This window comes from Perna viridis, chromosome 7 (genome assembly GCF_037379345.1).
Source record: "Perna viridis isolate PV_CMFRI_1.1 ecotype Kerala chromosome 7, ASM3737934v1, whole genome shotgun sequence".
Lineage (NCBI taxonomy): Eukaryota > Metazoa > Mollusca > Bivalvia > Mytilida > Mytilidae > Perna > Perna viridis.
Window position 1 is genome coordinate 39,624,855 of NC_142451.1, and position 13,823 is coordinate 39,638,677.

The window sequence follows — 13,823 nt, forward strand, 5'->3', positions numbered from 1 at the left end:
TCCTCTAACAACAGAAGAATGGATGTATAGTGCTTCATTTTACCTGGTTTCTATAGAATAATGATGTCTTTCACCACTCCCACAATGTCAACCCCATATACTATCCACATCCAGTTTTAGGGCGAATCTGAAGCTAAAAATTGCAAAAAATGGTCATTTTTTTCATTTTTTCTCACGAGTGATCCCACTGGGGACCCTTGACCTTTCACTTACAACTGTAGTGACAATTTTTTGGCTTAAATGACCATCAGAGGGAACAAGCTTTGGAAAGATTGCACTTTGGACACTGTCTTAATCCTGGTGAGCACCACATCTTGTGAAAAATGACAAAAAATTGCCAAAAATGACCATTTTCTGGTTACAGACCCATTTTCCTATGCATGGCCACCAAACCCTCCCATCACCTCATCACCCCATCCGACCCTGTGTTAATAGCAGTGGTAAAAAAATACAAAATTTTGGTTCCTGGCACCAAATTCGGCACTTAGTTTATGGTCTGTTGATGACAAATTTTGTTCATTCATCTAAGAAGTTTCAGAGGATGCAGAAACGCAAGTTCGAAAGTTCAAAAGAATGATAAGATAAAAAGAGAGTTATCTCCCTTTGATGATGAAATTGCAATGTACTGGTATAAGATTTCATACAAAGACGTGTATGTTTTTGTTGAATCACCCACTGCCTGATAGCTTCAGAGAATAACAAAGTTTATAGTTTTGTTTATTTTAGTTTGTATACAATACATCCTAGCATTAGATACTTTTACTAATATGTTATTCAAACTTGACTCTTGGTATTGGTTTTGTACAAATTTTCTGTAGCCCAGTAGCTCATAAAGCATTTTTGCATAAAGATAAAAGAACCCATTATTGATATAAGACATTAGTTCATCATAAATTTGTCTGTAGCACACAATAACTCAATTTTTTCTGACCTTATCGACCACATCACTGTGATTAAATTTCATTATCAGCTGTAATTTACCAAATAATGTCCACAAAGTGTACCTATTCGCAGTAATCCGAGTTTAATCAACCATCATTTATGTGTATCTCAATAATTTTATGTATCAATCTTTGCTAAGAGGCATTTCAGCTCTTCTCTACTGAAATGTCGAAGAAATTAAAAGAAAATGAAATGTCGGAATTATATTCCTTTGAGGTTACATGTCACTGCCTGGAACCAGTAGCAGCTATATCGCCAGGTGCGTAGCAGAGTCCAAATTAGGCAAAATTATGGCAGGGGGTCCAGGGGGGGGGCGAAGTCCCCCCGAAGCTCCGTGGAGATAGTATTTTAGAGTATCATTTATGCCTCTCCTGGATGTATTTTATCTCAAAAAAAAAAAAAAAAAAATTGGCAAAATTAAGTGCAGACAAAAGCTTTTTTGCCTAACGGCAGCTATGCGCCTGGTCGCTATATGGTGAACTTTCAGTTCAATTCCTATTTAATTTACATTAGAAGCTTGACCTATGGTAAGGGATACAACTCTTACAAATTATTGGAAGGTTTGTATTCAGCATTTTACATCAATCTCGTGAAAAGTAACTTAGACTAATTTCATTCTGTTTCAAATGAAAGCTTGATAGTCTTTGGTGAAGTTGAATATGGTACGAACATATCACTGATTTCAAGAGTTATGTCTCTTACCCTAGGTCTATCTCCTTAAGTATGTGGTAATTGTTTGATGAGTTTGACAGATCTGTGTAATGACTAGCTATGACTGACTGATCAGCGTCCATATAACTGCATTGATCCTGTCAAAAATCATATAAAGAGAGCACTGTCTATCTGCCAGTAAAAAGGAGAACTCTGACACAAACCAAACAATATATAGTACAAGCCACATCTGAGAGTTGTGGTAGTTATCATATCCTTTCATTTAATTCTAGTTTTTACAGACTCTCAACTCAATTACTATTGTACCAACATTATTCAAACTTAGCACAGATTTGATATAAATATAAGTACTGATGTACTTTTTCTATGATATGTAAGATTTGATTAATTCTTCTTGAATTTTAACTTGAACCACTTTTTATCATTGTCATACATGTAGATTTGTAAATATATATTCCCATAATGCCCTCTTAATAGTGTCCATGGTAATCTGACTGTAAATTATCAAATTTAATCAACAATTCAAACACCAGCCAAATAAATTTTAAGCTGAATTATAAATTATACACATTATATGGAGGTATTTCTACAATGTATGACATATACCTAAATATACAGTGTTTTCATTCATCAGGTGTTTCTGACATTAGGTGGGTCTCCTCTCCATGATCCTCTCCAGTCATTTGCTGAAGTGCTTACCAAGCTTAGCCGAGAATCTCCTAGCTCATCCGCTCTCTTCTCTTTTACTCTGTATCCAACCAGAAGCTTCGTCTACATGTTTCTCTAGTCTTTCTTTAAGCTTCTACATTATGTTCATTGCAGTTTAAATTCTTGGAACCCATAACCCTCCAGAAAGTTTGAATACCAAAGCCTCTACAGCCTACCTCTACTGGTAAATCATATCTGTTAACCTAGTCTAACATATTTCCTCGTATTCTTGTCTGTTGTATGCCTGTGTACATTTCTTGAAACTTGACAAGCTTTCTCTCATAGACATCTTCCAATCCTGTCTCCCTAAGTTATATTACTGTCATTTCTACAATAATATTCTAGCTGTCTGCAGGTTCTAGACCGCAGTTCAATAACAAGTTTGATTCAATGTCTTCTGATCAATTCAATTATCCTGCATGATCTTTCACAGGATTTATACTTGAGATAAAGTCAGGGATTATCTTCTATAGATTTATTCCTGTCAAGTTCTTTTCATGTGTCAATGTTGGTAATCATGTTTTTGTCGCCATATTTAATCATAAAAATATTTTTATTTCATTAATGTCTGTAATAAACTATATGTTTACATTTCATGTCTAAGCAACAGAATTTCTAATTAGTACTTTATTGTCATTATTAGATGTTTTGGAATTTGGGAGTGATTTTCGGTTTCTTTTTTTCTAATGTGGTATTGTCATGAGACTCTGCGAAAAACATTTCTGCTTACACAAATTACCTTATATCATAGCCCATGCCATGATTAAGTAGGGTTAAATGGGTTTGTCCCATCAACCCCAGAGTTTCTATGTCTATCAGTATTTTATAACAGAAGCTCATATTTTCAAATTGACTTCCATGGATTGTTTATATGTATTGTTGATGAATGGCTTCAGAGTTATGCCCCCTTTTAAGTTTGGAAAATAGCTAAAATATTATTTTTTGCTCAATATCCTACTAAATTCATCTGCCATATTACAGAGAAACCTGTCTTAATCTAACTCTGAATAAACTGAAAACCTGTCTAAAGCAAACACTGAATAACCTGAAAACATGTTTAAACCAAACTCTGAATAATCTGAAAACCTGTGCAAACCAAACACTGAATAACCTGAAAACTTGTCTAAACAAGGCACTGAATTACCTGCAAACCTGTCTAAACTAGACACTGAATAACCTGAAAACCTATCTAAACCAAACTGAATAACCTGAAAACCTGTCTAAACCAAACTGAATAACCTGAAAACCTGTTTAAACCAAACACTGAATAACCTGAAAACTATCTAAACCAAAAACTGAATAACCTGAAAACCTGTCTAAACCAAACACTGAATAACCTAAAAACCTATCTAAACCAAACACTGAATAACCTGGAAACCTGTCTAAACCAGGAACAGTCCCTTTGTAGCAGTTTAAATATATTTTTAACTTTTTGTTATAGTCCCAATAACACTCTAAACAGAGTAAACTGTCTAGAACAGTTTTGGTTTAGATAGGTTGATTGTAATATTTTTAACTGTTTTCTGTTCATAAAAGCCCAATCATTTTAAATTGTGAGTGCATTGGATTAAATTATTGACATGAACTATCAATTACTGATTTCAGGGTTATGCTCCCTTTTAAGTTTGGCTTGAGTAATGTTTTCTACCAAAAAATTTTCTTTATAACTATGAGAAACATAGGGTGTGTTAGCTTGCGTTACTAAGTTTTAATTATTATACTAATTTAGTATTGATGAAAAATGTTATGGTACATGTTTATAGTAATTTTCTTTTATAAGGCCACACAAAAAAAAAGTTTTGTTCCCGCTAACCCAACCCTACATCCTAGCTTTGGGTAGGTAGGTAGGGAAAACATTTTTTCCATAGTTCATCTGATTCTGTAAAAACCATCATCATAGAAATGAAAAATGTAGCTTTGAGTTCTTTTTGAAAATCTTGTCAGAGGATGGCAATAAAATTATTTAGATAGGACCAATTTTTATGGATAGATAGGGTAGGAGAAACAAAGTTAATTTTAATTTTGACCAAATCATGCCTAAAGCATTCTGTTTCTGTTTTCTAGGGGCTTTCAGTCTTTATGATTTAGACAACGATGGTTATATTACCAAGGAAGAAATGGTCAACATTGTTGATGCTATTTATAGCATGGTGGGCAACCTGATTGATTTGCCAGAGGAGGAGGACACACCTCTTAAGCGAGTCGAGAAAATATTTGCTCAGATGGATGTGGTAAGATTGAAAAGTCAGAAATAGATCACATGTTTAAAGGCTAAATTTTTTGGCAGATAATGTTTTTTTTTTCAGGCAAGATGTTGGATTCCCAGTATTTTTAAAATTTTAGTTTCAGAAACTCATTCCTAGAATATTTCTTCAGACTGTAAACAGAGACATTAAATTATCTTTTTTTAAGGTTTTTCTTTTTAGTCTTTGTATCATACTTGTTCGTCAAATTATATGAAATTTTCTATGAAGACAATATTAGATTATTTTTATTATGTTACAAATCTTGTTGCAAAAATAGCCAGAAATAAAACTGCAGTAAAGTTCCCTGTTTACTATATTCTTCCGAATCTTTCATCCTTCTTAATCCTTTGAAATAAGACTTGTTTCATTTTATTAGCCTGCCAACTACTGTAGCTACATTCTATATAACTTGAAAGCTTTTGAAAGAAATAATTTTTTTATCACTTTCATTGCACTGAGTACCTGATACAACAAAGACCTTTGCTATTGTTTTCGTAATTAGGTTTTTGTAATATCTGTCGGCAGTGACTGGGATAATCAATGTCTGTTTCAATATATGGAGTAATCTGATTACAATATTTGATTTTTCACACAGGGCTACGTGTCAATACATTGATTGGTTCCATGACAAAGTTTTCCTCTTTAATGGACCGTTAGGGAAAAATGTCTAATGAAACACAAAATCGCCTGTTGACTTGCATTGTCTGATTTGTCGACCAAGTTTCTTTTTTTCTTATGTTCAATTAATTAGAAAAGTTTAATGAAACACAAAATTGCCTGTTGACTTGGAGGACGCCTTGACAATGTTTCTTTTTCTACCATTCCGTCATGTAATAAAAGATCTTTCGAAACACAAAACAGCCTGCTAAGATGACTTTTATGTTTACATATAAATGCACATGACTGTACATTTAGTTGGTAAATTATCACTTAATGGAATTGTTGTGTTGTAATTAAGGTAGTATTTCTTGAAAAAAGCGTACAGAGAAGGTTTTATGGAACCAAAATTGTTAAAAGGGTTTGGCTGTTAGTATAATTCTTCAAGGAAACACAATTTGTTAATTGATATGTAATTTTGTGAGAAAGTTTTCTGGAGGTAATTGAAATGGACAGTGCCATTAACGAGTAATTGAGTCATCTGAAAATATTTACTATTTTAAAGTTATACGCTAGTGTATTTGTTGCATTTCATGTATCTGTTCATTCCATCTTTAGGATATAGGAATATAGCAGTATATGAAATGTATGAAGGTACTATAAATAAAGTAATTTTCATAAATTGTTTCAAATTAACGTATTTGCAGGGCGTTAAGGAGAAGGGGCGATAAAGGGTCTTATTGGCTTAAAATACATCTGAAAATTAACAATGAAGTGTCATATGATTTAATTGTGATTTTGGAAACTTAATCCATCACAAATGAGAAATCATAAAGACTTGTGATAATTCTTGCACTGCAAGGACATGAAAATTGCTTGAAGTTTACCAATATTTAGATATTGTGTCAAATTTTGTATTTTTTGGTCATATTTTTTGTAAGGAAAGGATGTCTACATCCAAGAAACAACTTCATATTTAGTGCATACATTCATTATTACATAGTTTATCTTATGTGAAAATATAAAGTTGTTTCTTGGATGTGGACTTAGTTTACTGAATGCAAATGTATATACATTTGTAAAAAAAAAAAAAAAAAAAAAATTTACAATTTTCAACAGTTTTTGTTAAATGATGTTAAATTGTGGCACCGTTATGATATCATTACAATGAGCAAATGCCAAATAATATCATTTCTCTTTTTATCTATATATTTTACTGTGTTATGAACAACTTTTATTTTTTACAACAAAGTTGATATTTTTGGGCAATACTCATAGCTTAATGCCCCTTCTCCCTTTTAGTGCAACAAATCAACTTTGGTGGTACTTATTTTTGGGTTAATTTTCCACTCCTAAAAACAGCGAATATTAGTACAGCACAAAAATTAACACCTTAACATTAATTACATATACAGAATAATACATTAATGACCATGAAGGGGAATTCTTTATTTGCTGAAATTGAAGGTGACTTACCTCCCTTGTACAAAAAAAATATTTTTTATTTACCTTGCTATAGTTATGCCATCACCTGTCATGTCCTTTGCTTTTTTTAAAGGGGTCTGCTCTGTGGTATCATTGAGTGGATTATAACTAAATATAGTCACAAGCATCTTTGATTTTATTTTGTTTTTCTCAATTGATGAGAATTATGCTGATGATGTGTAACACTTGGCCACTGTTGCTGTTTTTTTACTTCAATGTAGTATACACAGAGGTTACTAATTTAAGCTTACATCTCCAAGTTTCTTTTTTCTTTAAGTGCTCTACAAAATATGGAAGGGATCAAAATTGTACTGCTACTCGTGATTGGAGTTATTACCCTTGATAGGCCCAACATACTAATATTTGCTGTTTATTTTTTTTTTTTGCTTATATAATTCTATGTTGAACACCAAAATAAATAGGAAGGAAGAGGTTTACAGAGCATTTAGGATTTGAATGCAGTAAGCAATTGGTATTTTTTTCACATAGTCAAATTATGCATTCATCAATTTCCTTTATTTTTTAAGTGAAAGTGCAATAAAAGATGAAAGAAGTGAAGTTCTTGATGTTTTTGATTTAAAATAACTGTGATTTTAGTTGTCAGAAATAAGACTCAAAATGCCAGCTATCCTTTACAATAGGATGATATTCCTGTAAGTGCCAACTCACCTAAATATAGCTGAAATATTGCTGCTTGGGCAATAAACCCCAACAATCAATCAATCATCATCATTTCATGTTCATCGCCTGAATATAGCTGAAATATTGCTGCTCGGGTGTTAAACCCCAAAAATCAATCAATCATGTAAGTGTCAACAACATGTGTTTAATGCAGCAGTGTGATTTAATTCTCAAGCTTTTTGTGAATATTGCTTCTCCAAACATACATAAATTACAAATCAAAAACTACAATTCATAGAACTTTTCAGCCATATGATAGTTGCACTTAAATATGTAGAAGTAGAGAATAATTTGATCAAAGTAAATAAAAAAATTTAATTTACTCATGAAAATTAAGCTTGAATTTTAGCATATTTGTACTGGTACTAAGAAAGATAACTCTATTTTATATTTAGATTTTGATAATTGGGGAAAAAAAGGAAAAGTTATTGCAGTAAATGAGTTTTTACTTCATTAAAATTTTCTTGTTTTCAGGTGAAAAAGTGTCAATTGTGAAAAAAATATCTTTATTGGGACTTTTTAAGAAAATTCTGAAACTTCAAAAATTAATGTCAGTGAATATGTTAATAGACAGATACTGTAAAATTAATATTTTCAGACTGCTTATACTGAAAATTATGATGATGGATTAGTTATTTCTTTTCAGAATAAAGATGGAAAGCTAACAAAGGATGAGTTCCGTGAAGGCTCGAAATCAGATCCATGGATTGTTCAAGCATTGCGAGCACCTGGTGATGAAGCCTATCAGTGACATCTAGAAACTGTATTTTATAGATATTTTAACGTCATTAACTATTGCTGCTGGCCTGAATTGAGTTTTACATATTTTACATGTAATTGAGTGTTAATATGTGCATTTTTCTTTATCAAAACACTCTATATAACCCATTTAAAGTCATAAAACAAGTATATATGTGTGTTTCCTATGTTTAACTATGCATACAAGCTGATGATTTTTATTTTTTAGCTTATCAGTTTCTACAGTTTTACTACTTTTTCTTTTGCTAAAAATTCTAAGATCTTTAGGAAGGCAGAATTTTAAGTCTCAGTACTAAATGTGGTGGACATATAATTTACCCCAGTACTTTTGTTTGCCTGTTTGCAGAGTTGAAAATAGTAGCCTGCCCGCCAGCACGAGTCTGGCTATTTTTTTGGCATGGCTGGCTAATTATATCAAAAATTTATATAGTCATGTAGTAAATATATTGAAAAATTGTATTCAGGACTGGCTAGAATTTTAGTGAGTTTCTTACCATGCTGTTTGGATAGTTAGCACATGGTTTGCCTGGTTATCTCCTCTCACTTGTAGATAATGAGCTGCAGCTTTGAATTTATAGACATAATGGAGATGCACAGGGCAGAGGGTCTTTGATTTTCTAAAAATATTTCAAAATTAGAGAAAGTTTAAGGAGGTGGACCTAAGGTAAAGGACACAACTCTTACAAATCACTGGAACATTTGTATTCAGCATTTTTCATAGATAGTTCAAGGATGTTGATCTAGGGTAAGGGACACAACTCTTACAAATCATTGGAACATTTGTATTCAGCATGTTTAATCAATATGATAAAAGCATCAAAGTAATTTGGATTTATTTCATTCTGTTTCAAATTAAAGCTTGATAGGCTTTTGTGAAATTGAATATGATACAAACATATCACTGATTTCAAGAGTTCTGTCCCTTCTTAACTTAATATCATTATTTAATAGGTGTATTAGAGGGTACATGGTTTGTCTGGTTATCGAGCTATAACTCTTGAAATTTGTAGGATGCTTGTACACATATTGTAGGTTTGTGAAGCCAAAGATTACTCATTTTCTTAATTTTTTTCAATAGTTCAGGATAGTTGCACCAATCAATTTCAGTATGCCATAGGCTTTTGTGGCATGTTTTTTTTTTTTATATCACTTTATTTTTTTTTTGTAAGCCCTGTTTTTGATAGTACATGTATGTACAGAGGCATTGTTCATGTCTCACAGACACAAAGAAAGTTCAGATGTAATCTCAATGCAATTTTTTTTTAAAATGTCAATTGCATGCTTCAATGTGGAGTGCAGAGAAATCTCCTTTTCTAGTTTGTGTCACCCATATTATTGACTGTCTTGTAGACTGCAGCACAGCTATGGCAGTTTACTGATAAATGAGAATGTGCTCCAAGCTCCACAGCCCTAGTGGGAAGCCTCACCTAGCCCATTCTGAAAAAAAAACACAACACCTTATAGAGCTCGTAACTTTTATAGTACATCATAAATGTGCAGAGTTTTCTTAGGGTAGCTATGTTATCTCTAAAATCTGGCTTCAAACTTGTGATTTCCACAAGTTTCAAAACTGTCCAGATATATACTATTTTGATTGCCTTTTAAAATTTATAATTCTTAATTGACTTTATTTGGGGATTTGAACATCCCTTGACTGCTCTTACAAGCTTTACGGGGACGGCTTCTTTCTCCTTTATTTTTATCCTATCTCAAAATTTGAGAGTTGTTTTTTCACTAGTAGCTTATTTCTATGTATAATCTGATATGTACTTGCTTTAAAATTTGATGTTCCCCTCTTGTTGTATTATGGATTTTTTTTTCATTTGATCAGTGAAATTGGAACTAACAAGTCTTTTTCATTTTTGAATGGAGCAGTTCTGGCCAAATAGCTTCAGGCGTTCACAAGTACACAGCCAAATGTGCATTGGTATGATAATCATGTAGTATTAAATTACATATGATAATTTACATAGGAAAGCCGTATGATTCTCATATGTTAGTTATGGATTATCACAAGATAATCACAGGTAATCATATACTGTAAAAGTGCTGTTGTTCGTGGGGTACCAATTTTCATGGAATTCATGGGTAAGGTAAACCACGAAATTTGATTCCCAAAAAGAAGGATTATTTTCTTTAAATTGAATGACAGTATTATCAAAACCACGAATTCAAGAATCAAAGATCTTTTGCTTTTCCCCTTAACCATGGAATTTGATACCTACGAATATAAGTACTTTCACAGTAACTGAAACATAAATAATTATCTTATCACACTTGTTTCATATGATTTACACATCTCACCCATTACATATGATCATCATATGTTGCGAATCATGTGATTCTCATGTATTGCACTTTTGGCTGTGTGTGTCATAATCTGAAAGTCATTTTTTTGCACTGTAAGAGATAACTAAGTAGCCTTGTTTGTGTTAGATCCAAGCTTCACTTCATACATATTCCTTTAAATTCAGTATTACTGTGAAAGTACTTTTATTCAAGGATACCAGTTTTCGTGGATTCAGGAAGAACACATGTTAGTGGATTCTTAAATTCATGGTTTTGAGGTTTTAAGTTAACATATTTGTGGAAATATCCTTCGTGGTTTGGACTACCAAAGAAAACCACAAAAATTGGTTCCCTATGAACAATAGTACTTGCACAATAGTTTTCCTGGTACAAGTAAATGAAGTTCAACCTAAGAATCATGCCAAGGTGGGAAACAAGTGGTTCATACATGCATTTAAGATAAAAACCTTTCAGATGGCATAAAAGATATGTTTTCAAAATTGAAGTTTAGTTCAGTGGATATTTACTTCTTAAGTTTTCGTGTTATAATCTTCCATGAATTAGTATGAGATGATCTCACACAAAATTTCTTAAAATAATTTTCACTTAAAATAGTCAAAAAATAATATCATAATATACATCATTCCCGGAAAACAAAGATTACAAAGAGTTTACAGTATTAACTAAGAATTAAAAACAAAATTAGTGGTGAATCAACCACTGCATGATATTTAGATCATTAATCTACACACAACAGTTTCTGAGATGTTGTATAGGTCTTTTATAGGTTACAGACCACAAATTCAGCCAATGAGCATTTGGAACGTATGCAAAAAGTCCTACGCAGAAATTACCCCTGTTCCTTATAGTGCTGTGAAAAAAGTTCTCATCTTATTTAAAAATTTAAACAGTTTCTGAAAGGAAAAACATTTCTGTACATTTTATAAGTGCATTTTGCTTTTTGTGATGTGAAGCCTAATCTCTATAATGATTTCTAAATATATCCCTATCTTGTGAAAACACTGGAATTTCCCAGTGTTATAGACACTTCACTTCTGGTGACCAGTACTGCACTGCAAGTCTGCTAACCCCACATGCCATTCTGAGGATTGTGAGCTGACATATGTAGAATCATGCTGATATATAGTCCTTTGCAGGTTAAAGTTAAGGTAAAGTCCAGAGAAGCCCTTGAATATTGTGAAATTTGCATAGAAGCCTATGGGAAGTGGAATTAGTGGTTTCTAGCCTATACTTCCATGTGTAATTGAGTTACATTCATCATCTTTTCATTATGTTTAGGATCTTCCCATGATAAAGAATTTTAAGAGGCCACTTTCAATATAATACCTGATTGAGAAAAATGTTTGCTACATCAAGCTTTGTGGCACTGAAAGTGTTTATTATTTTGTATTTAGGTTGTACACAGGTGCATTTGTTGTGTTTTACCATAATCGTTCCTTTTTCTATCATACAACATGAAACAAAATTTCTATCTTTCCTTTTTCACTTAAATCTTTCAAAATATTAGCAAATGGTATGCATTTTCATTGGCAGAAAAAAGGGTTGAGGGTTGTGGCATATGTTGGAAAGTTTGGTTGACAATATGGAAAATTACTGAAACATGGCCTAAGGCCAGTAAGCCTCCTCCACCCCTGTCCCTTACAAAATCGGGATCCGTCACTGATTATCTTCTTGAATATGGATTTAGATTCTTGATTTATATATTTTTTTGATGAAGTACTATTCTCTGTAAGACTCAGGGTGTGGGTGAATCATGGTGGAAAAAAACATGAGTGTTTCTATGAAATCTTATTCAAATTGTTTTCCTAATTGCAGAAATGGCATTCATTTCTTTTTTTGAGTGTCAGTAATTTTGAAGTATAAATTACATGAAATGCATTGTAATTTCACCATCAAAGGGAGATAACTCATCTTTTTACTATCATTCTTTGGTTACCTTTAACTAGATTTTCTGCACCCTCTGACACTTCTAAGACAAACAAACTGTAAATTTGTGTTCAATAGACCAATAAATCTGTGCCCACATTTTCAAATTTGTGTGTTGTTTCTATGCACAATTTTTCGAATATTTTTCGATTTGGCATGATTCTTACAAATTTCAGCACCTATGGTTTCATTTAGAATGTAATTGAAAAGTTAATTTTGTTCAGACTTTCGTGAACAGATAAAGGCATAAAATTTCTGAGTTTAGGAATCGTAATACAGTCTCTTATTATAGTTTCAGATCTTAAGATAAATTTTATGTTCATGGTATGATCTCACACTGTGCTCTTCCATTCCATGGTAGTATCAGAAATTGTGAGCAATTTAGTGAAAAGCATCAGTGGTCATGCAGTGTAATGATGTTAAAAACATCAGTGTTAATATACATTTTCCCCTTTTGAGAGTTTTTAAAGTAACTACATATGTACCATATATATCAAAATAATTACATATGTACCATATATATTGTTCATGTGTTGCTCTCCTTAACCTTTTGGTCTTGTAGTGTCTCACTGGTACTAAGTCTTCCATAGCCTTTAATTCTTACCAAAAGAAAGAGAATATATGTGCTTATCTTTTTGGACATTATTATAAAAATTTTGGACTTCGAAAAGGAAATAAAAAATTAAAATTCCTTCACTTAAAAACCAATATTTTAAGTATTTCAAAAGGGTATCGAAATGTTAGTACGTATTAATGCACATAATTTTTGCCATATATTTTGTCCATTATGTCATTAACCATGTAAACTGCTTGGTGATGTATGAGAGTATTGCTGAATTATATGAATGTATTTCATGTGATTTTCTATTTTTGATTTACATGTGTTATAAATAAAAGCATAAACAATATTATGTTTAGTTCTTCTGTCTGTAAATGAAATTTCAAGGTTTATCTATTTTTGTTCTCTTTCAAAATTTGCTTTGGATATTTCATATTGCTCATTTTTTTACTTGCTTGAATTATCTCCCTTTGACCAATAAACCTGTCTACTATCCTGCACATGCATGTTAACATAAATTATACTGTCGGTGCTCAAATACAAAAATGTAAAGACCATTTTAGCAGTTTTCCCTGGGAAAAGGTTTGTTTCCTCTTAACAACTTGAAAAAAAGGGCACATAAGATTCCACCACTCAACGAAAGAAGAATAAGTGACCCAGATTAATATCACATGCAGTAAATCCCACCATGCTGATGCTAAATCATTCCCATGAAGATTTCCAAAATGAAAGTATACAAACTATTGTGTGTTAACACCAAAGACCCATTTCTAAGAAAAGGCTCCAATATTTAAGCTGTTATAAACTGATGACAATAGATGTACAGCAGTACCACTTAAAGGTTCTGACACCTTAAGATGGATAACATGGACGGAAAAAATATAAGAAGATGGTACGTTGCATCTTTCAATGTCAAGCATGACACTCTAACGTAAACA

The 13,823-nt window shown here is 32.2% G+C and overlaps 1 protein-coding gene across 2 annotated transcripts in view; it reads left to right on the forward strand.

Annotated features, from left to right (window-relative positions):
• LOC148612660 (neuronal calcium sensor 1-like) overlaps positions 1 to 13,229 on the forward strand; it is a 61,510-nt gene extending 48,281 nt beyond the window's left edge. For both annotated transcript variants that reach the window (XM_088594304.1, XM_088594305.1), the window contains 2 exons: positions 4,387 to 4,553; positions 7,978 to 13,229. In XM_088594304.1, coding sequence (XP_088450430.1) covers positions 4,387 to 4,553; positions 7,978 to 8,082 — 272 coding nt within the window. In that variant the 3' untranslated portion in view covers positions 8,083 to 13,229. The remainder of the gene's footprint in view (positions 1 to 4,386; positions 4,554 to 7,977) is intronic.
• The last annotated feature ends 594 nt before the right edge of the window (positions 13,230 to 13,823 follow it).